The following is a 25,673-nucleotide window of genomic DNA, read 5'->3' on the forward strand; positions in this document are numbered from 1 at the left end:
GAATGTAGAAAAAATACAGATCGCACATGGTTGAGGAACAAATGTTTTAGAAATCTTGTTTAAGACAGTAGTACAATAGCCTTATTAAAAACCAGAAGTACACCTGCGAAACACAGTTACTACACTTTATAGTAAAGTCTGTGAAGTACTTTGAGACACCTTTCCAACGTGAAAGGTGCTGTGTCAAATGTTAAGACTATATATAGCTTTATGATGTGCAGCACTACAGTCTGTGCTGGAAATGAACAGTATAGGCTCATCCTCTTCCAATATCTGGTTTGTTCAGCACCCAATTGTACAGGACGTATATTGTATCACTCGTGTTATGTCAGTGAAATAACATGTTCTAATCAGAGCTTTTGTTTCTACAGTGAAATAACACTGAACAGCAGCACTTGTCTGTTCAGTATCTGTTACATGGTGGAGATTACTATGATAATAATAAACAAAAACAGAAGTCGCTGGGAACACTCAACAGGTCAGGCAGCATCTATGGAGAAGGGAAAGTGAGTCAACGTTTCGGGTCCATGAATGACCCTTCGTCAGAACTGGGGCATGTTGGGATGGAGAGGCTTTTAAGGGCTAACAGAGAGGGGGGGAGACTGGGCAAGGAAGACAAAGGAGAAAATGGAGCAGAGGACAGGGGGTGATGAGTTAAAGAGGTGTTAATGATGTTAATGATACCAAAGGTGTGGATTGCAACAAAGCAGGGGAATAGAGGTGTTAATACTGCAAAACAAAAGGGGGGGAAAAATAATTTTCCCTCGGTTTGTTAATACTGTAAAACAAAGCCTTGAAAGCCTTTCCATCCCAACATGCCCCAGTTCTGACGAAGAGTGTGGACCCGAAGCGTTGAGTCACTTTCCTTTCTCCGTAGAAGCTGCCTGACCTGCTGAGTGTTCCCAGTGACTTCTGTTTTTGTTCCAGATTTCCAGCATCTGCAGTATTTTGCGTTTTATGATAATAATTATCCTTGGTTTCATTTAGCACCTTATCATATCTCCAAGGTGACTCAAAGTGCTTCACAGGATTTGAAGTGTCTATGTATTTTGTAGGCAAATGCGGCAGCCAATTTGCACACAGAAATGCTCCACAAACAGTGGTGAAATAACCAATCTTATCTTATGCCTGCTGTGTGCCTCTCACTAATTGAGCCATTTAAAAAAACATCTGCTTTCCTTTCTAACACTCAGTGGGCCAAATTAACAGATTCTGTAGTGCAAATGTAATATTTTACAGTGTCTTATCTTTATCCAGCTCATCACAGTTGCACGGGTTGGCTATTATGCTTGCTAGAGAAGAATGCTTTGAGGGCATAATAGACTATTGCTTTCAATTAATCTGAGCTGCTTTCCCTTGATATGTTGTGGGAAACTATTTGCTCACAGGTTTTTCCTTTTGAGTGGAGGTTTTACAGTATTTGCTGGTAAGAGAGTGGTGGTAAGAGAGTAGCCCTGTCTGCAGTCATAACGACTTTAATGGGATTGAAGCTTTGAGATGTTCACTCAAGAGGGACAGCAATTTCTACTCATTGTGAACAGAACTGAAGACTTGGGAGGGAGGACCCATAGACAGAAATGTTACCTGAGAAGCTGCAGCATTTGTGTGCTGGCCATGGTTTTTAGGTCCTTCAGCATCCTCCAAGAGTTCAGCACAATTGAAATTGTTTCTGACCAAATGCACTGATAAACACTTGGGTTTTTATTGTAAATAGAAACAGACTTTAATAGTCCTTATCCAGGAAAATGAGTGTAAGTCTGACATGTTTTTTCCAGACAGTAAGAAATAAGAAGGTATCGCAGTCCTTGTAATGCAAGGGTCACCTGGTGGTTAGATACCTTGCCCCTCCTTCCCCTCTTTTAGATCACGACTGAAGACCTTCCTCTTCGACTGTGCTCATGGTCACCTCCTCCCCATTATATCCATATTCATAGAGTAAAGTCAATTTTCATCTGATCTTCTTGATATTAAAACAGAACTATGGCTTGGATGGCTTCTCATTGAAGTCAGGACCTACTTTGAGTCTTTTCAACTAACTTGTCAGATTAAGGGAATGGCTTACCTCTTAAACGTTTCACCCACCAAATATATACAGCCAATACACTTTACAGTATATTCTACGAAGAGCTTCGAGATGTGATAAGGCACTATATGACAAGGATTATTATTATGTCACATCAGATTGGTTATGAAACGTACATTTTTCACTCCATTACATGTTCATAAAGTTTTTTTCAAACTTAATTTACTTATTCATAAATCAGTTCATAAGACTGAAACCATCAAAGTACATGTATACACATATTACTGTTCCTATGTGCCTTATGGACAGGAGAGGATGCAGCGCAGGTCTAATGGAGATGGTTGCAACAACAAACTTGCTGATCTGGTCTCTCAACTTTTTTGATCGTAAAGAAAAATCATCTGCCAACTACAGAGTCATGATAATCCAGACTCCTCACAGCTTCAGACACATCGATCTTCCTCACTTGCTGTTTATGAATTAGTTCAGCACACAAAAGAAAAAAAACACAGTATCTACAACACCAAATTCTACTTCCCAATGCTACCTGCTAAATGGTTTGAAATTGAAATTGAGATTTCATTTGATTAGTGGGATAGCTTATCTACACGCTATGTAATAGCCTATTGATGTTTTCTTTTGTTAAAATAAAGACACAATGGACCTGAATGATAATGCAATATCTTTCTTGAAGAATACTGATCCGTTTTCAGTCCCAATAATGTAGCCATCCTAAACATAGATATTGGGTCCAAGATGCTTTTAACTCCCATCTGAATCTAACTCTCGCAAAGTAAAATACATGAATTGCCAATTCTCTGTTCTCACTGAAATAATTGGATGATTGCGCTTTGCAGGTAAGAAGGTTTATTAGATGAAGAAAGATGCGAGATGATGTTGTAATCTTGGATCAATAAGAATTCTCTTAGCTTTATCCCCAGTGCAACCCCAGCACTGCGTTAGAGTGTCTGCCTCGACTGTGAATCATAGAATTATACACAAAAGGAGGCCATTTGGCCCATGGTGTCTGTGACCCGTTCTTTAAAAAGAGCTATCCAAATCAATCCCACTCCTCCGCTCTCTCCACATAGCCCTGCAAACTTGTCCTCCCCAAATGATTATCTAAATAATTATGAGAGATGATGTTGTAATCTTGGATCTTGGACTGTGTGCGTTCAAAATCCTGAGATAAGGTTGCCTGCCTCAGAGGTGAGAGTGCTACCAACTGAGCCAGGCTGTACCTAATTGCTGAAGTGATCTTAACTGTTAAGTGCATTGCTCTGTCACTGGCAATGTCTGATGGTACATCCATCTCCATAGATGCCGTCTATTGAGTGACTGTACATTGGCTGCTCATCACTTCCTTGACTGAATGTCAATGTGACAATGATGCAGTGATGAGGAAAAACTGAAAAGTGATGTGAAAATGGAGCAAAATGAAGATAAATCTTCATAAACCGTAATTTATTTCATCTGTGCATTATGGAGTAAATGGGCCAAATAAAATATCGAAGCAACAGATGTTAAATGACTGAAATTGAAATCTCATGGAACAATGTGAAAATGAATCTGCAATCATAATTGTGCTGATTGAAGCTTGGGCAGGAATTTAAAATATTTCCATCATGACAAATGGGATTTGTTAGATAGCCCAAAGTCAGGAACTGTAACACACACAATCTGGAGTGATGTCAGAATAATGGGGAAAAATATTTGATATTTGATACAGTAAACCTTGCAAATGTCTGATCTGTATAAATCGTATAATTGCCTAAGTTGTACATTTACCCAATTCCTGTTGAATTTCCTATTATTTATGTTTCACATTACTCATACTTTGGATAAATCATATTAAATGTACGGTTCCAACTGACTTCTGTGAGGTTTATTGTAGTGCCTTTTACGTCAAGGAGCTTCACAAGATTAAGTGCAACGTGTAGTGACTGTTTGTTTTCTATGAGAATGCCTGAATGCAACAGATAAATTAAGATAATTTATTTAAATGTAGTTTCCTACGAATACGCAGTTGCTGCACTTCACAATAAATCCTGCAAAGCATGATAAGACATAACAATAATAATCCTTGCATTTGACATAGCATCTTATCCACGTCTTCGAGATGTCTCAAAGCATTTCATAGAATATATTGTAAAGTGAGTTAACTATACATTGTGTGGGTGAAGCATGGCAGTCAATTGCGCACAGCAGTGTCCCATAGACAGTTGTGGATTGAGTGACCAAATTATAAATTTTTTTTTGGAAGGAATTATTACCCCCGGAAAAACTGTATCAAATGCAAGAGTTATTAATATTTAATGATCAACCTAACCACTGGCAAGGTTAACCTTGTAATTGCAAGTCCTTCTCTTTTTTTGTGTCAGTCTACATCCTGCCCCAGTTTTCAGACTCACACCGATATTTGTAGATCTGTTTTTAATTAAAAAAAAACGAAATTTGATTAATCCCAAATAAGTCACAGTAAAACATGGGCAAAATCGAAACATATCAATACACAAACGTGGCTTTGATCAATTAATTTACTACACCCCACAAAGCCACCACATTCTGCAGCCGTTAGCCTGTTATACATAGCACCAACTATAAATGATCACAAAATTGATCTATAAAAATCTTGGAGCAGTCTCTCCCCTGTAAAAATCAGTCTGATTAAGATGCAGGAGGCTGTTACTGATGACTCAACTGCATTGATTTGTTTCACACCAGTCAGGGAACATCAATTGTACATATTGAAATGCACTAAAAGTCCAGCAATGGACAGCGTGAAACTGAAATTAACCTGCAATTTGCTCGGTATAACATTGGACAATGAAGTTATTATAATAATACTTGCATTTAATATCACGCTTTATTACATCATCATGACGTCTCAAGATGCTTCACAGGATATACTGTAAAGTGGAGTTACTGTGTATTTTGTGGAAGAATTGCAACAGCCAGTTTTGCGCACAGCAATGTCCTACAAACAGCAATGGAGTGAATGACCAATTTTATTTGAGAACACTGGGAGAAACTCCCTTCTCTTTTTAAATTGCATTATGGGATACTTAACATCCACCTGAACAGGCAGACAGGATCTTGGTTTCATATCTCATCTGACAATACAGCAACTCCTCCAGCGCTGCATTGAAGTCAGCTTAGATTGTTTTTATATATTTGTGGAGTCCTGTAGCTCAGTGTTAGAGCACTCGCTTTGCAAGCGAGAGAGACCTGAGTTCAATTCCAGGCAGGGCGAAACCTTGGGCAAGTTTCCTTACTCCACACGCCTAATAATAATCCCTCCAAAAAAAAAAAACAATAATAAATTGGTCATTTTCAATGCACGACTGTTTGTGGGACATTGCTCTGCGTAATTGGCTGTCGCATTCGCCCACAAACATGCAGTCAATTCACTTTACAGTGTGTTCTGTGAAGCGCTTTGGGACGTCCTCCCGACGTGAAAAGCGCTATATCAAATGCAAGGATTATTATTATTATTATTATTATGTGATTTCATATCTGGATTTGGGATTTGAACGCACAACCTTCCGACACTGAGCCAGGCTGACACAGGTTACATTTATATAAGCAAAAAGCAAAATATGCTGGAAATCTGAAATAAAAACAGAAGTTGCTAGGAACACTCAGCAGGTCAGGCTGATGAAAGATCATCGACCTGAAATGCTAATCCACTTTCCTCTCTCCGTAGATGCTGCCTGACCTGCTAAGTGTTCCCAGCAACTGCTATTTTATTTTCCATTTTAATAAGATTTGTTTGTAAGATGCGAGAATCTATCTGCCCTGACACACAGCAACTGCCCTGGGACTGTTAAGAGGCAACAGAATTTTCTTGTCTTTGATACACTTACAGAAAACCCGATCATGACAAAAGATGCACTGTTTTTAATCAGTTAATGCAACACCACATGATGGATAGAAAGAAACATTAGCTATATGTATGGACGTGGAGTTTCGTACATCAGTTTTCTGAGAGTAAATAACTTTACTCAAAATGCCCCCCTCCCTGCAAATCTCCCGCTCTGTCCTGCTCTCTCTCCGCCCTCCCCGCCTCCTATCTCTGCTTGACCCCCCCACTGCCTCCCTCTGTTCCAGCCTGGAAACCTCCGCCGGGCTCATCGAGGCACTCGGCGTTGGCTGTCCAGCAGCAGCCACACCGACTGCTTAATTCCCCACTATCGCCGCAAGCCACCCCGGACCCTGACTCCGGGGGCTAACCTCTCTTCCCTCATCTGCATCCCAACCCTTCCTGCCAACCATTCCCCTACCACCTCCCATCCCACACACCCCCCTGCCAACTTTTCACTCCACATTGGACTTCAAAATACCTACTCCATCTCCAACAAGACCCTGGCCATCAATGAACTCATCCTCGATGAGAACATTGACATCATGGCACTAACAGAAACCTAGATCACCCCAGGTGACACCTTCCCCCTCACTGAGGCCACACCACCCGGCTACACTTACCACCATGCCCCATGCCCCAACCATCGTGGCAGTGGTGTAGACCTCATATCCACGGCATCACTTGCCCTATCCCCCTACTCCAACGGCTTGTTCCCCTCCTTTGAACACCTTACCCTCTGCCATCCCTCCCACCTCTCTCTGAAAATTTTCTTACTCTGCCGCCCCCCCAAAATCCTCTCCCACCTTCATCTCTGACATCTCCACTCTCTTTGCTTCCCTCTGCCTCTGCTCCGAGTGCCTGGATCACCCGGGGCCTCAGCGTCTCGGATGTCACCATCACTGACAAGGCCATCTCTAACCACCTTTTCCACGTGAATTTCCACGTGTATGCGGATGATACCCAATCTACCTCTCTGCCTCCACCCTGAACTCCAGGACTACTGGCGTCCTGACCGACTGCTCAGCATCAGCCTCCACGGCTGCACAATCATCCTCACTAAGCCACTCGGGAACCTGGGTGTCTTGTTTGACCCTGAACTGTCCTTTCTTGCTCACATCCACTCCATGACCGGCACTGCCTATCACCACCTCCACAACATTGCCAGACTCCGCTACTGCCTCACCCCTCAGGCTGCTGAAACCCTTATCCACGCATTCTTCACCTCAAGGCTTGATTACAGGAACTCCCTCCTCATCGGCCTTCCCAACTCTTCCCTTCACAAGCTGCAGATCCCATCACTCCCACCCTCGCCCAACTCCACTGGCTCCCCATCCCCCAGAGGATCGAGTTCAAGATCCTCGTCCTCACCTTTAAGGCCATCCAAGGCCTTGCCCCCTCCTACCTCTCTGACCTGCTGACTCCCTACCAACCTGCCCGTTCCCTCTGCTCATTAGGCTCCAGCCTGCTCCATTTCTCACGCTCGATCCGCCCTACCATCGGTGGCCGGGGTTTCAGCCTCTCTGCCCCCACACTCTGGAACTCCATCCAACAGTCCCTTCGCCTCGCTTCCTCCCTTGCATCCTTCAAGGCTGGTCTCAAGACCCTTCTCTTCAATCGTGCCTTTGGTCACCCTCCCACCTCTCTGCCGTCCCTCACCCCTGCAGCACCCCTCCCCAATACTCGGGCCCCGACATCTGACTGTTCAGCACTTTGGGACGTCCTCCCGATGTGAAAGGCACTCTATAAGTGTAATTTTGTTGTTGTTGTTGTTGTTTCTATGATATCTGCGCTGAGATGAGTGGGCAAATGTCAACTTGTCTACAGTCATATAATTCAATATCCTAGGTAAATCTCAGGGCAGTGGTGAATCGTGATAATGAAATCAGTCTTCTGTGATAGAGGTAAAAACACCAATGTCCCCAGTCATTGCAAAGCAACTGTACCTTATATACGCACTTCAACATACACTCTCTCACTCACACACACCTTACGCCAGTTTCTTCATATTGAGACCAATCTTATTGAAATGTAACTTCATTGGAGGTTTTATACTCATGCCAGACAGGTTCTGCTGTAAATATTGGCAGGAATGGAAAGATAAACAAACTATTTTCTAACCACCATTTTCTTCCTTCATTTCATCTATTCCGATGTACACACATCGATCTTTGACTTTTGATGTGTCAGCAATAGATTATAGGTGGTACATTCAGATAAAAGAAAGTATGTATGTGTGTGAGAGACTGTCTGTGCGAGAGAAAATGTGTGTTAGAAAGAATGAGAATGTGTTTGTGTGAGGGTGTGTGCAAGCGAGAATGAGTATGTGTGTGTGAGAGATGTGTGTGAGACACAGTGTGTGAGGGTGTGAGCGTGTGTATGAAAGTATGTGAGAAAGTATATGCAGTCTGTGTATGTGGGAGAAAGTATTTAAAAGAATGTTTGTGTGTGTGAACAAGAATGTGTGTGAGAGTGAGTGTCCATGAGAAAAAGATAGAGTATGTTTAGTCCTTGTATCTTTATATATGTTTCTTTGAGCTCAGTTCAGAAATTCACTATAGCCATTTTCCTCCTTGGAGTTAGGTAAGCAGGGACTCCTTTGAACTGAAGTGGCTGAATGTTGGAATCGAGCCAACTATCAGTGGCGGTCTCGGGAGTCCGGTTCCTGAGCCAGATGGGTCTGCAGTATTCTAGGGCACTGCTGATAACAGCTCAACCAGCCGGCCTCATCAGGAGGACCTGGAAGGGCAGACCAGTCACCTGGGGGCAGGGAGTCATCCCCCTCAGATTCCGGTAACCCTGTAATAATAACAAATACACTTGTATAGTGCCCTTTATGTCGGAAAGCCATCCCAGGGGCACTGGATAGTCAGGGTTTTTTGTACCCGAGCTAAAGGCCTAATGGGTAGGGCGGTCCCAGCTGGACAAGCAATGGGGAAGCAATGTCAATGGCAAGCTATGCGGATTTAGCTGGTTAGATACCAGCAGTATCCGAACATTCACTCTGGGGTACCCAAGCCTTGGCTCTTGCCAACCTGCACCTAATACTTTCCGGGATTAGGTAATCAGGAATCGTCCCTCCAGGGAGAGAGTAGACATTCCATTTCAACAATCTATCTCTTTATGTTTATGTGAACAAGTAATGCTCCTGGGCCTAGGTACCAGAACTGACATGATTTTGATTGATGGAGCGGAAAGGCTGAGTGAGTGTGTGTATAGAACAGGATTGTAGACACAAAAAGTGAGTGAATAATCTGGAGTTGTCCCCAAAATCTCAGTTTTGGTCCTGTGATTGTAGTAACTGTTTATATATGGCATTTGTTTATTGTTGTGTTCAGTCACTACACTTGACAATTACATGTGAAGTACTTTGAGACATTTGACGTTATCCAAAATTAAAAAAACAATATTATTTATGTTAACATATAATAAACAATATGTTGATGCAATAAAAACAGAAGTCGCTGGGAACACGCAGCAGGTCATGCAGCATCTATGGAGAGAGGAAAGTGAGTTAACATTTCAGGTCAATGACCTTTCGTCAGAACTGGTTGAGGTTGGATGGGAACAGATTATAAGGAGAAGCAGAGAAGGAGGCAGAGAAAGAAAAAAATGTAAATGGAGGACAGGAGATGATGAGAACAGAGATGTTGATAGTGCAAGGTAAAGAAGGCAATAGTGGGAGATTATAGAAAGAAACGATGAGTCTGAGACCCAGAGGATATGTTATGGAAGAGGGGGAGAGGGGAGGCAAGGCTGAGAAAAGATGGGAACTGTGTTTAAGGTCTGAAGTGGTTAAAATCAATATTGGGGACAGAGGGCTGTAAGGTGCCTAGGAGGTAGATGAGGTGCTGTTCCTCAAGTTTGCGTTGTGCTTCGTTTGAACAGAGTAGGAGGCCATGGACAGAGAGGTCAGAGTGGGAGTGGGAAAGGGAATTAAAATGGCAAGCGACTGGAAGCTCAGGGTTGCACTTGAAGATGGAACAGAGATGTTCGGTAAAGTGATCACCCAATCTGCGTTTGGTCTCCCCAAATGTAGAGACCATGCCATGAGCAGCAAATACGTTGTATATGTTGGCATGGGAAGGTGCCGGGGAAAGAGAGCAGGTGCTAGTGGTGATGGAGGAGTACGCCAGGGAGTCATAGAGGGAGCGGTCCCTTCGTAATGCTGAGAGGGGAGGGGATAAAAACTGTGTTTGGTGGTGGGATCGCACTGGAGGTGGGGGAAATGGCAAAGGATTATTCATTGAAGGTGGAGGCTGGTGGGGTGTGTATTATTTGTCAATCCACAACACAGTTTAGATTTAATAGCTCCTTTATTTCAACATACACTTCAACACTGTACCCAGTCGCTTTCCCAGAATCATTTTATGCTTGCTGCTTGCTTCTCATTGGTCAATGTCCAATTGCCAATTTAGCCTTAAAGCAATATGCAACATCTTCCTTTTAATTTCTTTTCTTTTTTTCAATCTTGTTTTATCATTGAATTTCAATGTGGAGAAATGTGAGGTAATGCATTTTGGTAGAAAGAATGAGGGGAGGCAATATAGGCTGGTAATACAATCTTAAGGGGGGTGAAAGAACAGAGATCTGGGGGTGCAGGTAAATGAATCCTTGAAGGTGGCAGGACAGGTAGATATAGCTGTAAAAAGGGCATATGGGATACGAGGCTTTATAAATAGGGGCATAGAGTACAAGAGTCAGGAGGTTATGATTAACCTATATAAAACACTGGTTAGGCCTCAGTTAGAATACTGTGCCCAGTTCTGGGCACCACACTATAGGAAGGATGTTAAGGCATTGGAAAGGGTGCAGAGGAGATTTACGAGGATGGTACCAGGAATGAGGGACCTTGATTATGAGGAAAGGCAAGTGAGGTGACGATTATTCTCATTGGAGCAGAGAAGGTTACGAGGAGACCTAATAGAGGTCTTCAAAATCATGAGGGGATTTGATAGGTTAGAAAGGGAAAAACTGTTTCCACTGTGTGTCGGTGACTTGAGGTCACAGATTCAAAATAGTCTCTAAAAGAAGCAGAGGGGAGGTGAGAAGAAATGTTTTCATGCAGAGAATTGTTCGAATCTGGAACACATTGCCTGAAAGGGTGGTCGAGGCCGATTCGATAACTACTTTTAAAAACGTGGTGGACGGGTATTTGAGGAGGACGGGTCTGCAGGGTTATGGGGAAAGGGCTGGGGAGTGGGATTGACATTACATTGCTCTTTTCAAAGAGCCTGCACAGACTCGATGGGCCGAATGGCCTCTTTTTGTGCTGTACGATTCTATGATTCTATGTGGTCTTTTTATTTCTCTTCCGCACCTTGATCTTCCTTCTGCTTTTCCTATTCTTCAGGTATTTTCTTTATTTTTCTTTGTTTGATCTCCCATGAGATTCGTCTACAAATCTTTCCTTTTTCATCCTTTGCCCAGTGTGATCTGGGGTTCTTGTCTTTCCCTCAAACTTTTCCCTTCATCGTTTTGTTTTTAAGTTTTTCCTCTGAAACCATACGACTTCTCTTTTTTTGAAAGTTTTTTCCTTCTGTGACTCTTGCTCTTGTTTCTTCCAATTTCTTTTTCTCTGTACCTGTGGTCTTGATTTTCTTTCCTCCCATATTAACCCATCTCTTAATCTTCTGAATATCAACACCTATGCCAGTAATTGTCCCTGGTCATCTATCAATATATTTCTGCAGGCTAGCAACGCCAAATGTTTATCTTCTTTTGAGTCCTCTGCTTTCTTCCACATTTTCTTTTTTGTCTGTTAATTCTTTCCATCATCCCATTGCTTTGTGGATATCCTGGTGACGATGTTCTGTGGTCTATGCTCCACTGTTTCGTGATTTTTTTATATTCAGCACTGGCAAATTGTGGCCTATTATCACTTATTGATCCCTTGGTATTCCATACCTGGCTAATATTTCTTTAGTCTTGTCTATTACTGTTTCTGCAGTAGTATCATTTAATTCTGCATATTCACTATATCTCAAGGTATAGTCTGTTATTAGTAAATAATTTTTCCCATTATAACAGAACAAATCTGTTCCTATTGTTGTCCATGCTCTGTTTGGTCTCTGATGCCCCATTAAAGGTTCATGCCTTTCTCTGTTTTGATGTCTCACGTATGTCTCACACTTTCCTCTGTAGAGCTCGATATCTTTACTTACGATTGTTTACTTGTGATTTATTCACTTGTGATTTATTTATATATACCCGGCCAAAATACTACTTTTCTTGCTCTACTTTTAATGTTCCATAATTGCAACTTTTGCTTCGGGATCTCAGTACCGCACAGTACTGATTGAATTATTCTGTGGGTCCTTGCTTTCTTGTTCCAAATTTAATTTGGTCAATTGTTATGTTATTTTCCCCACAGCATCTTTCCTTTATAATAATCATCATCTCCTCCACTGGCATGTCCACCTTGGTCCTCTCTAGGGTTGCAAAATCTTCCCTTGCTTCCTCATCTGCCACATTCAAAAAGATCGCAGATGTGCCGTCTCTGTGGCAGTTTCATTATATTTGATGCTAATCTGAAAAATTTAAAGTCTCTTTCAAACCGTTGCCAATTGTGCCGTAAACTTCCAACCAACTTCAGTTGTCTTGGTATCTGCACATACAGCATTCACTTCTGCTTCTCTCTGCATTTTGCTTTTCAATCCGTATTCAATCTCGTAGTCTATTTCACCGCAGGTTCCATTTTCACTTTAAACACTATGTAATGTTTGTTAATCCACTACAGTTTATATTCAATAGCTCCTTTATTTCAACTGTATACTTCAAGACTCTGCCCAGTCCCTTTCCCAGAATCATAGAATTATGCAGCGCAGGATTATGTCTGTGTCCGCTTTCTTAAAAGAGTTATCCAAATCAATCGCTCTCCCCATAGCCCTGTAAACTTGTCCTCGCCAACCCGTGTTTCCTGCTTCTCATTGGTCAATGTCCATTTGCCAATTTAGCCTTAAACAATATGCAACAGTGTGGAAGGTGAGGACTGGGATGACCCTATAATGGTTCTGGGATGACTCCCTGGTTTACTCCTCCATCACCACTAACACCTGCTCTCCTGCCCCGTCCCGGGCCACCGCAGATGTTACACCTGCCCATTCACCTCCTCCCGTACCACTGCCCAGGGCCCCAAACAGTGCTTCCCGGTGATACAGCGATTTAAGTGGACTTCCACCAACCTCGTTCATGGCATGAATTGGTTACTGGTGGAAACTAGATTTGAAATGTTCACCACACTCAGGGTAACAGTAAGTGACCAGCGGCGGTGCTTTGGTGAATGCATATCCCAATGACACTGCCTGTCTGCCTGTCTACGTGGCTTCACAGCTGACTGACCAGGGCGTGGATCATCGGTTGTGAAATGTGACCCTTCAGTGATAAAGCGGCCAATAGTGTCTGTGCTGTGTTTTGAGTCTGTGCACTCGCTCCCTCTCATACACTCTCTCAACACTCTCGCGTTCTCTCACACACTCTCCGTCTCTCTCTCTCTCCCTCTCACAATACTCTCTAATACTCTTTCTGTCACACACACATTCTCTCTCACACGCACACATTCTGTTCCACGTACCCTGTGTCGCACACACGCTCAGATACACGCTCTTTCATACACACACTCTCATACTCACACTCTCTCTCTCTCACACACACACACACTGGTATTGTTAATCCAACGTGGGAAATCTTTTGGAACAGGACCTTTGTATTGCGAAATGCCGTATAAAGGGGGACGCGGTTTCAATCGACTGATATTCGGGCAGCGAGTGAAAGTAACGCCAGGCTGTCTCGTTTTACATCGGAATTCAGAACAAACCTTAGAGGCCGGTACAGTATACGGCGTGTCGGTCACTGTATATCTTTCTAAACATCTGACTTCATCGCCCTTTGACATATATCCAGTAGTTCCTGTTTTCTGTCTCTCTCGCCCTCTGTCTTTCTCTCTCTCACACAGACGCTGTCAGAAAAAATCTCTAAGCACCAATGTCACAGGTTGGAGGAAGCGATAATGTAGATTTACAAAATCAAACAAAAAAATCTGATCAAAAAGCACAGGTATGTGTTTCACTTTGTGACTGAATCCTTAAAACTGAAATAAGGCAGCTCATATTCTGTGCTTGAATTGCAACAGTCGACTCGAATTCCTCCTCTGAGCAATCAATCTTTTGCAATATAATAATAATAGGAAAAAAAAGAAAAATATTTGCCAGTTTTTGAAGGTTGGCTTATTAGCAATTTTTTTTACCAGGTAAAGCGGATGTAATAACACACACAATGATGTGTTGAGTGTTTTGAAGCGGACAGCGGTACACTGCGATTGGTCAGGAGCCGACCTGACGTTCCTTATTCGCTCTTATAAATAAGCGAAAAAAAACGCATTTTCATAATAACTTCCGTCACCAGAGAGAAGTGCTATGTGCGAGAGAGAGAGAGCGAGAGGCTGGTGGGGCGTTCGGCCGGATACTGCAACTTCTTTAAAAATGTTTTTTTCTTTTTAATTAAATAATCGATTTTTTTGCGAATACTTTAGAGAAATATAAGGAGAAATAACACCTGTGGAAAATGGGATCGCAGGTTACAAACGCTGATGTGCAACCGACAACTGAGGGTTTCTACTTCAACGCTACTCAGAGTGCAACCAATAGCATCAACATCACCTCCTCCTCTTCTAATGACGGTTTAAGCCCAGATTTGAAGATCGTGGTCAGTCTCGTCATGTCCCTTATCGTTGTGGCCATTGTCTTCGGTAACGTGCTGGTCATCGTGGCGATCGCCCGCTTCCAGCGGCTGCAGACAGTCACCAACTACTTCATCACCTCTCTGGCCTGCGCCGACTTGGTGATGGGGCTGATCGTGGTGCCCTTCGGGGCGGTGCGGATCGTCACGGACGAATGGCATTTCCACAACTTCTGGTGTGACTTCTGGACGTCGCTGGACGTGTTGTGTGTGACCGCCAGCATCGAGACCCTCTGTGTGATCGCTCTGGATCGCTATCTCGCCATCACCTCTCCCTTCCGCTACCAGAGCCTGTTGACCAAGTGCAAGGCCAGGCTGGTTGTGTTGTTGGTGTGGATGGTGGCGGGGCTGACCTCCTTCTTGCCCATCTACATGCGCTGGTGGCGCCTGAGCGATACAGAGTCGCTGCGATGTTACGCCGACCCCAAGTGTTGCGAGTTCCTCACCAACCGCGAGTTCGCCATCGCTTCGTCCATCGTCTCCTTCTACCTGCCGTTAGTGGTCATGGTCTTCGTGTACGGGAGAGTCTTCCAGGAGGCTCGGCAACAGCTGAAGAAGATCAGCCGGTGTGAGGGGAGGTTTCACGGGCCAGCGGGAGACCAAGGCTCGGCGCCTCTCGCCAACTCCAATGGCAAAGGAGGCGCTGTCAAACAGGCGCCAAAGAGGACTTCCCGCTTCTTGAACCTGAAGGAGCACAAAGCCCTCAAGACGTTGGGGATTATCATGGGCACCTTCACCCTCTGTTGGCTGCCTTTCTTCATCGTTAATGTGGTAAATGTCATCTCCCAGGACAGCGTGTCCAAACCCGTCTTCGTGTTTCTCAACTGGGTGGGTTACTCCAACTCGGCTTTCAATCCGCTTATCTACTGTCGCAGCTCGGATTTCAGACGGGCTTTTCAGTCTCTGCTGTGGGGTTGTCGGGATTCACACGGAGCCGCCGCCTGTGCTTCCCACCCCGCTCCAGGCGGCCCCGCGGGCGGCCTCCCCAGCGACTGCACCGGCGGACAGGCGGACGAGCGCTCATCACAACACAACGGCTGTGCTCTGCTCGGCGGCTCAGTCACACACAGCCCCGGAGACAGCCCCGAGCACAATGCGAACCACCGGCGGCTCCTCGATTCTGTTATTTAATATTAAAAGCAAAAGAGAGAAACAAACAGAAGAAAAGGAGAGAGCAAATGGATAAAGAGAGAGAGAGAGAATGCAAACTGATAAAGGGAAAGAGAGAGACCACTTGTGAACTTTGCCCAAGTTTCTTCTCGCCATCTCTCTCTCTTTGAAGAAGAGAAACCGAAGGAAAGGAAACGGATAAAAGCAGAGACGGAAGGAATGCAAACTGATAAATGGAAGGAGGGGAGAAACGACTTGCAAACTTTGCCAACTTCCGTCTTTCTCTCTGTGCGTCCACAGTACTTGTCATTTGCATCCACCTACCTCATTGTTTTAGTCAAACCACATTGTGACACACGCGATATTGTATAATATGAACAGATCATTTTTTAAACATAATTTTTTTTAATAGTCAACTTGTTCATGTTTACAGGCAGCATTGTCTACACCTCCTACAAAGTCCATGCCCATTTTATTCGATAACGTTTGCACTCTGCTTTCCTTTATAATTAATGCAAATTGGGTTTTGTTTTCATTTTTTTTAAAAGCGTTAACGTAAGCAATAGTTTGTCAAAAGTTGGAGTTGAGGCAAACCCCTCAAAAAAAATGTTGATCGGTAAAGTGCAATACATTGTTTATGGGAGTTGCAATGTGTCCTGCGAGTGAGTCATAGCTTAAAATAGGGGCAGTCACCGCAGTAACAGTCAGGAAGAGAGGTGGGTTATAGTAGAAATATATTGCAGGTGGAAATGAATGGTTGATGATCAGTAGAGTTTGAGAGAAAGAAAAGCAGTGAGAAAGTGTTCATGTTGTGTGCATGTATGTGTTGTGTGAGTGAGAATGATACCTTTATCTCCCAGTTAAGGGGCAATTGAATGAACCTGTTAAACCACAAATAGATTATTCCCACTTGTAACAGTTGCTTAAGCTTCAAGCACACAACAAAGTTTGTGGGGAGGTGTGGTTTTATAGGGAGACCCTTTTTTAACTTTTTTTTCCTTTTACGAGATCCTCACAGAGAAAATCGTGTATGCGTCGCTAATTGTCCAAACGCGCTTAACCCGTGCCAGTCTGTGTGTTTATGTAGGCGCTGGTGCTCTGTGTAACCTCTGAACTCAGAAGTTATCTATTGCAGTATTGCACAACACGACCCTTTGTCAAATCTCCCTTAAAAAAAGTTTATTAAAATTAAATGAAGATAAGGACAACATTTTAATCTGCAACTAAACTGAATCCTGTAGCGTTCTGGTGAGTCCTCCAGAGCCTGGTTTTAAACTGTCTAAAATGTCAACATCCTATGAGTTGAAAGCAGACACATCAGCTGTTTGTTTCACGAAGTGATGGTTGTTAACTTACATCAGTGTTCGTCAAACACAGTTCTGTTGACTCATGTTCTTTGCCACATTGTTGCTTTTTTTGTCTGTTTATTGGAATTGTCTCACCACACTGGAGAGTAGATATTTGTGTGTTTTTTTTTAATGTGCAATATCAATGGTTATTTCAGTGCCGAATAGGCCTGGGCAGTTCATGTTTACTTGATGTCTTGATATATATTTTTCGGACGAGGTTGATACCAAGACACAAAGCTAAATTTAGCTTTTCAGATGAGTCCAAGAAACAAGTGAATCTTTTTTTGTTTTGGATATTTATTTCGGTTTAAGTGTTGGTTATTATTCGTGTACGAATAAAATTACTTCTATATTTAAAATCATTTGGTTGTGATAATTTACTACAATAAAGACCCTGTTGCAGTTTTCTATACTCCCATCCAAATACAACCCCTCCCCCCACCGAAAATACAATTCTGCATGAGGGTTAAATAATCTTGGTGTGGGTGGGTGTGTCAGTTTATCTTATCTGAGGATCAGAAAGTTATGGGTTCCAGCTCCATTCACGTGAAGACATGAACTCACGACCACTCCCAACACTCCAGTCAACCTGAGCTGATAGTTCAGTTTAATAATAATAATAATCCTTGCATTTGATATAGCGCTTTTCACGTCTGGAAGACGTCCCAAAACGCTGCACAGAACACACTGTAAAGTGAATTGACTGTATATTTGTGGGCGAACGCGGCAGCCAATTGCACACAGCAATGTCCCACAAACAGTTGTAGATTGAAAATGACCAATTTATTATTGTTTTTGGTTACCTGCAAACTACAGCTTATAATATATTTGAAGTGCTGTCAGAATCTCAGATAAGCCATTGTATCAAATGCAAAGATTATTGTGTTAGGCCGATGCACAAATGCTTGGGGGAAGACAAGTGTAATGGTCATTCCAATGAAATTCTGTCTTGATCTGGGTACTGTTTATGATTGAAACAAAGGGAAATTATGAGATAACTCAATCCTGCATTCTCTTCCACAATAAAATCCAAATAGACTCTTTTTATATAAAAAAACCTTTTGACACTGACATCTGTAAATGCTGGAGAGAACATCTGGACTGAAAACATTAGTCTCGAGGCTACTGTTCCCCTGCAAATTTCAGAACAATGAACAAGACTGCATTTATAACCAAAGTGCTGAGGCTTTCCTACACCCAAGTCTAAAGTGTTCACTGATTTAGTCTCCAAAGAAAATGCTTGCCCCCAATTATAAGCAAAGATCAGCTGTTTTTATCTCAATTGTTCAGTAACATCTGTAGCGTAATGGTTAGCGCACTTGTCTTGCATGGTTCGATTCCCAGGCAGGGTGAAACCTTGGACAAGCTTCCTTACTCCACCTGCCTCTGTTTGGTCACTTAATGACACTGTGCGCAATTGGCTGTCACATTTTGCCCACAAAATACACAGTCACTACACTTTATTACACTGCAGTATATTCTGTGAACCGCTTTGAAACGTCTCAACAATGTGATAAGGCACTATATCAAATGCGAGGATTATTATTATTATTTGGAACTAATTCTTGAAGATTTCTTAGCTTATTGGCATCTCAGAGAATTTCTGTGGCTTTATAGGCTGACAATGTATAGTTTATTTTTACAGAACAGAATAACGGATCCATAGCTCATCCATACACATTTTGGGAGTATTAATTCACAAAACAGGTCTTTCTTATTCCCTCAGTCAGTGAAACACCACATGTGATAGTGTAGAGTTTCTCCGATCAGTTTACTTGCCAAAATCTGCTCTCTTGAGCAGCATGAGGAGGGAACTGAATGAAGTGGAACAGAGTGAGAATTCTATTAAGGAATTTGGTGAGAGTGGGAAAAAGGTGCATAATTATAAAATATATAAATATATTAAAATAATATAAAATAAGCCTGGGAATATGACAGGGTAGCTGAGACAATGTGTGCTATGTGGGAACTCCAGGATGCTTTGTGTGCCCTGGACACACACGTGTGTAGGAAGTGCCTCCGGCTGCTCGAGGAGAGACTGGTGTCACTATATAGCATAAGGGAGGCTGAAGAGTTCATGGATCGAACGTTTCAGGAGATGGTCACCCCACAGCCACAGAGGGTTCAGAAGGAGAGTCAGTGGGTGACCACCCGGCATGGTAGGAAGAGGGGACGGGCAGTGCAGAAATTACCTGAGAGTGTGGCACTCACAAACTGGTTCTCTGTACTGAAGGTCAGGGTGATGACACCTCTGGGGAGGGAGTCAAAAACAAATGGATGCACAGCAGGACACAGGGAAGAGCGTCAATGCAATTGTCACTGGGGACACAATGGTGAAGGGAGTAGACAGGTTTTTCTGCAACCAAGGACGTGATTCATGGTATGTTGGCTCCCTGGTGCCAGGGTTGAAGACACCACAAAATGGGTGCAAAACGTGCTACAGGGGGAAGGGAAATATCCAGAAGTCGTGGTCCATGTTGGAATCCACGATGTAGGGAAAAAATGGCTGAGATCCTACAGGAAGAGTATCAGAAACTAAAGAGTAGGACCTCAAAGGTGGTGATCTCTGGATTACGCCCAGTGCCTTGTGCAAGTGAGTATCAAAAAGAGCAGGTTCAAACACATGAATCCATGGCTGGAGAAATGATGCAGAAAGGAGGGCGTGAGGTTCCTGGATCATTGGGACCAGTTCTGGGGCAGTTGGGACCTGTACAAGGTGGATGGGTTACACCTGAATAAGGCTGGGATCAATGCCCTCACAGGGAGGTGAACTTGTGCTGTGAGGAAGGGTTTAAACTAATTTCGAGGGGGGAAGGGAATCAAGATATAGCATTAGAGATGACAAATAAGTTACATAGAGGGCTGGGAGAGACAAGTAGCAATGTAATAAGGAGTAATCCAGAAAAAGGAGGGGTCTGACGGGGGAGAAATGCAGAACAGATTTAGTCGGTCTTGGAGAGCATGTGTTTAAAAGCACGGATCGTGACAAATAAGATTGGTGAGCTGCAGGCTCAAGTTGCCACATGGGGTTATGATGTAATGGTAATAACAGAGACCTGGCTCAAACAAGGGCAGGAATGGGAGCTGAATATTTCTGGCTACAATGTATTCAGGAAGGATAGGGAAGGAATAAAAGGGGGCTGGCAATATTGATGACGCTCAAGGTTAGTGTTCTGAACCCATCCATTCTGTACTATTCTCACTGTCCCACTGTTGCTTGCCACCTCGAATAACACATTAGAAGGAGGAACGACAATTGTATCTGTTACTATAGTCTGGAATTACTGCCATGATACATGCCAACAACAATCTCAGCAATGTGTATACTTCATACTCCTGTGGATTAAAGATTCATGCAAATCTTCGAAACACATATAACTGTTAAGAACTGGCAGCTAATTGTGACTCACAAGTGTCATCTATAGGAAAGAAGGTGTAAAGGATGGCAGGATCTGATACAAACCTCAAGAATTCATTCAAATTATTTCTTAAAGTTCGGCAACACAGCTGCCAATCAAACTAGCTGGCAAGCAGCAGACATATGGAAACAGAAATTAATATAATAATACTCCTTGCTTTTGATATTGCAACTTATTATGTCTTCAAGATGTCTCACAATGCTTCACAGAACATACTGTAAAGTGAATTGACTGTATATTTTGTGGGCGAAACATCCCCCAATAATAATCATTTATTTTTCCTGTAATCTAATCTGATCTCCTTCAGGTGCTTCCACAAAGAGTGACCTTGTTATTGAAAGATCAGTGACTGCAAGGTTCGAGTTAGCTTGGTTTGATTTGANTTTTTACCTCTGCCATTACTGTAGCTTTACCACTGTAGCACAATCCGAGTAGACAGAAACTGTGTGAGCCCAGCCTCGCCACACAGAGGCCTCTCTCTTGCTGCAAATTTATAATTCCAGCCGGAAAACAAACAGACAACTTAAATTGTCCCTGAGTGGTCATTTTTAACATTTGCGTTTCATATTGATGTTGGCTGTCCCTGGCATAAGCTGGGTCTTCCGCTAGCATTTTAATAAAAAATAGATTCACTCTCAGGAATTGGTTATCCAGAGAAATGTGTACAAATGCAATCCCTTATTTAGTAGCGTATTAGTTAGAGCACTCACCTCGCAAACGAGAGGACCCAGGTTCGATTCCCAGGCAAGGCAAAATCTTAGGCAAATTTCCTTACTCCACACGCCTCTGTTTACCTAACAGTAAGTAGGAAACTGATTGTTAGTCGATTGGCAGATTGTTTTCCAGTGGCAATAATCACTCCAAAAAAATCTACAAAAATGAATAATTTGGTCACTCAATCTATGACTGTTTATGGGATGCTGCTGTGCGCAATATATTTCTGTAAAGTGCTTTGAGATGTCTCAACGACATGATAAGGCACTACATGAAATGCAAGGATTATTATTAAATTAGAAATAGCACTATATATTTGTATTCTTCCATTTACCTTGCCTTGCCATGTCAATCCTCACTGGTGTTCAAAATCAAATCCACTTGGCTGTCTCAGCTTTGTTCACCTTCCCCTTTCCCTCACCCCACTCCCTACTCCACCTCCTATTCCTCTCCACACCTGATTTTTCCAATGCTCTCCTGCAGGCTTTCCTAGCTCACCAATCCACGAGCTTTCGCCAGAACACATGTTTGGTTTGGATGAAGAAGGCTCTTATGATTATTCGATCTTATGCTTCCAGAACACCAACCGAACCCTCTTCCCATCAAAATATCAAGCTGCTTTTTAAGTGAGTCCAGTGTTCTAGCCACAACCAGAACATTTGTTCAATTTAGACAATTTAGTATGTTCTTTCCCGGAGCAGAATTGGTGACCCCATTTCCCGCATCCTTGCCAGACTCCACTGGCTCAATAATCTCCAGAGGGTTAACTTCAAGATCCTTAAATGCCTTCATGCCCTTGTCCTCTATTATCTGATCTCCTGCAGTCCTACTTTCCTCTGCATTGCTAACTGAGGCTTGCGTCATAACCCCTGCCCACCCCCTCCACCCTACCATTGATGGGTGAGCTTTAAGACCCTTTGTTCCCATTCTCTGGAATTCTCTCCCTGACAGCCTCCCTCTCTGCTTTCAAAACCCTTCTGAAAACCTACTTCTTTGACTGTGCCTTTGGACACATCCCTCCTACCCTTATATCTGTCACCTTGCTTGGGTCCCTGTTCTGTCTCTGTTTTTCTACATGAAAGATGCTGTATCCTGCAAGTGCAAGTCATTGTAGTTGTGTACTGGTGAAAGATGTCACTCCATGAATAGTGGGATGGGAATTGGGGAGAAGAATTTATAACTAAGTGGTTGCAGGGCAAGCTTTTTATTGATATTGCAAATAGATCCTTAAAATTCATCGGACCACACAAAAAATCTTTAAAGGATTATTTATTCTGAGTGGAAAGGCGAGCTATTCCCTTGCTTATAATTCAGTTATACAAATACAGGTCACATGAAAATCATCTTTTCACCATGGTCTCCGCAGCTGTGCTCCAATGTGGTTAACATCCTGATCTTCCTATCTATCAGCTAGTGATCAGCGCTGTCCGGTTTTCTGATAGATAACATGAGGTGCAGGAATATGATGGTATATAGATATTGAGGAGAAATGGGTGAAACAGATGCAGAATTACAGTCGTAGTAGTTCTAGTAACTGCGTCAATTTTATTTTGTGTCTTTACTACGTGATCTCATGTATCTTCATTTACTACATATTTGATTGTAGATATGATAATAAGTGTGTCTGAAGAGAATGTTCCAGACCTGAACAGCTCCGATTTTGTCTAAAGTGTATTATGTTCTGTAACAGTTGATAACATTTGTGATTTGTTTTCTGGTTTCACAGTATATTCCAGGAATTGTATTTTGAGTTATGCTCATTGTTGTCTGTCTTCAGTTCATCTTAAAATCCCATGGTACTATTTGAAGACAGAAGAGAATTTCTCCCAGTGTCCCAGCCAGCAATACCACAAATAAACTTACCTCATGGCTATTTGTGAGACATAACTGTGGACAAATTGGTTGCCACATTTGCCTGCTAATATCCAGTGACTACACTATTCCTGTAAAGAGTTTTGAGATTTCTCAATGACCTGATAAGATAATGCATCAAATGCAAGGATTATATTATTATTGTAATAAAAAAACCTTGTATTTGATAAAATACCTTTCACATTGGGCGGATGTCTCAAAGCGCTTCATAGGTTTACTTTAAACTGTATTTTGTAAGCAAATCTTGCTGCCTCTTATTGCAAAGCCTTTTTCAGATGTTTCTTAACATAAATACACAATTCTACTGTGTTCAGTTCTTTGCTCTTGTATTATTTTTATTACTATTGTATGAAACTACAAAGAGTTAGATGCCTGAACACGACATTAATACTGAACGACACCAATTGGCTGTTGATAGATGTTACTATCAACATGAGGGGTGGTGTAGGGGTGAGGGAAGGCAGAGAGGTGGGAGGGAGACCAAAGGCACGGTCGAAGAGAAGGGTCTTGAGACCGGCCTTAAAGGAGGCAAGGGAGGAAACGAGGCGAAGGGATGGAGTTCCAGAGTGTGGCTGAAAGCTCGGCCACCGATGGTAGGGCGGGCTGGCTGGAGACATGGAGCAGACCGGAGCCTGATGAACGGAGGGAGCGGGCAGGTTGATAGGGAGTTAGCAGGTCAGGGAGGTAGGAGGGGGCAAGGCCATGAATGGTCTTAAAGTTGAGGACAAGGATCTTGAACTCGATCCTTCGAGTGATGTGGAGCCAATGGAGTCGTGCGAGGATGGGAGTAATGGGGTCGTGGAGCCTGGTGCGTGAGGGTACACGAGCCGCAGACTTTTGGATGATCAGCAGCTTGTGAAGGGAAGAGTTGGGAAGGCCGATGAGGAGAGAGTTCCCGTAACCGAGCCTTGACGTGACGAATGCGTGGGTGATAGTTTTGGCAGCCTGAGGGGTGAGGTAGTGGTTGAGTCTGGCAATGTTGCGGAGGAGGTGGTAGGCAGTGCCGGTCATGGCGCAGATGTGAGGGAGGAAAGGACAGTTCAGAGACAAACAAGATACCCAGGTTCCTGATTGGCGTAGTGAGGTTGAGTGTGCAGCTGTGGAGGCTGATGCTGCCAGAGCCTGATGTGCGGAGGCGCTGGCGCGAGGCAATCAGGAAGGCCTCGCTCTTGCTGACGCTGAGTTGTAGAAAGTTGTCCTTCATCCAGGACTTGATGTTGGTCAGGACACCAGTAGTCCTGGAGTTCAGGGTGAAGGCAGAGAGCTAGAGTTGGGTGTCATCTGCATACATGTGGAAATTTATTTCAGATAGATTCATGTCTCTGATGTTTGTCCAATATTGAAGCATTTGAAAATAAATAGCAGTCTGTCCTGAAACCCTTGATGTGGTCTTGATTTAAACAAAAAAAGTAATATTTGGTGCAGGCAAGCGATGGGATTTTGGCTTTGCTCAGAGCGAGGAATCTCTCTTTAAGTCGACTGAAAATTCTTCAAGCATGAAATCAGCTGCTCCTTCGTTGGCTCAGGGTTATAGAATCATAGAATTAAACAGTACCGAAGGAGGCCATTCGGTCCATCATGTTTGTGCTGACTCTTTGAAAAGAGCTATCCAAATCAGTCCCACTGCCCCGCTCTCTCACCATAATCCTGCAAACTTCACCTCCTCAAATAATTATCTACTTCTCTCTTAAAAGTTGTTATCGAATCAGCTTCCACCATCTTTTCAGGCAATGCAGATGCGAACAACTTGCTGTGTGAAAAAAATTGTCCTCACCTCCCCTCTGTTTCCCACCCACCAGTGGAAATAGTTTATCCTTGATCACCCTATTGAATCCCCTCATAATTTTGAAAACTTCTATTAAGTCTCCTCTTAACCTTCACTGCTTCAAGGAGAATAATCCGAGCTTCTCTAACCCCTCCTCATAAATAAAGCCCCTCAGTCCTGGTATCATCCTTCAATGCCTTGACATCCTTCCAAAAGTGTGGTGCCAAGAGCTGAACACAGCTGAGGCCTAACCAATGTTTTATAAAGGTTCATCATAACATCCTGAATTTTGTATTCTATGCCCCTATTTATAAAGCCTAGTATCCCATATGCTTTTTGAACACTTTTATCTACCTGTCCTGCCACCTTCAAAGATTTACTCATATGAACCCCCAGGTCTCTCTGTTCCTTCACCCTCTTTAAGATTGTATCATCGGCTTATATTGCCTCTCCTCATTCTTCCTCCCAAAATGCATTGCTTTGCATTTCTCCACATTAAACTTCATCTGCCACGTGTCGGCCCATTTTACCAGTCTGTCTATGTCCTCTTGCAGTCTGATTCTATCCTCCTCACTGTTTAATACTCTTCCTAGCTTAGTATCATCTGCAAACTTGGAATTTGTACTCCCTATACCCAAGTCCAGGTTATCCCCTGGGGGACACCACTGCACACTTCCCTCCAGTCAGAAAAACAACTGTTCACCACCACTCTCTGCTTTCTGTCTTCCAACCAGCTCTGTATCCATACTGCCACTGTCCCTTTAATACCGTGGGCTTCTATTTTGCTTACAAGTCTATTATGTGGCACTTTATGAAACACCTT

General features: G+C 43.0%; 1 protein-coding gene across 1 annotated transcript; it reads left to right on the top strand.

The window, feature by feature from the left end:
* The first annotated feature begins 13,392 nt into the window (after positions 1–13,392).
* On the top strand, positions 13,393–17,439 carry LOC103188154 (beta-2 adrenergic receptor). Its single transcript, XM_007908023.2, has 3 exons — positions 13,393–13,712; positions 13,840–13,940; positions 14,416–17,439. Exon 3 carries the CDS (start codon positions 14,448–14,450, stop codon positions 15,750–15,752), a length of 1,305 nt encoding a protein of 434 aa, XP_007906214.1. The 5' UTR covers positions 13,393–13,712; positions 13,840–13,940; positions 14,416–14,447; the 3' UTR covers positions 15,753–17,439.
* Positions 17,440–25,673: the final 8,234 nt, after the last annotated feature.

Source organism: Callorhinchus milii, unplaced genomic scaffold, assembly GCF_018977255.1.
Source record: "Callorhinchus milii isolate IMCB2004 unplaced genomic scaffold, IMCB_Cmil_1.0 Scaffold199, whole genome shotgun sequence".
NCBI classification, from domain to species: domain Eukaryota; kingdom Metazoa; phylum Chordata; class Chondrichthyes; order Chimaeriformes; family Callorhinchidae; genus Callorhinchus; species Callorhinchus milii.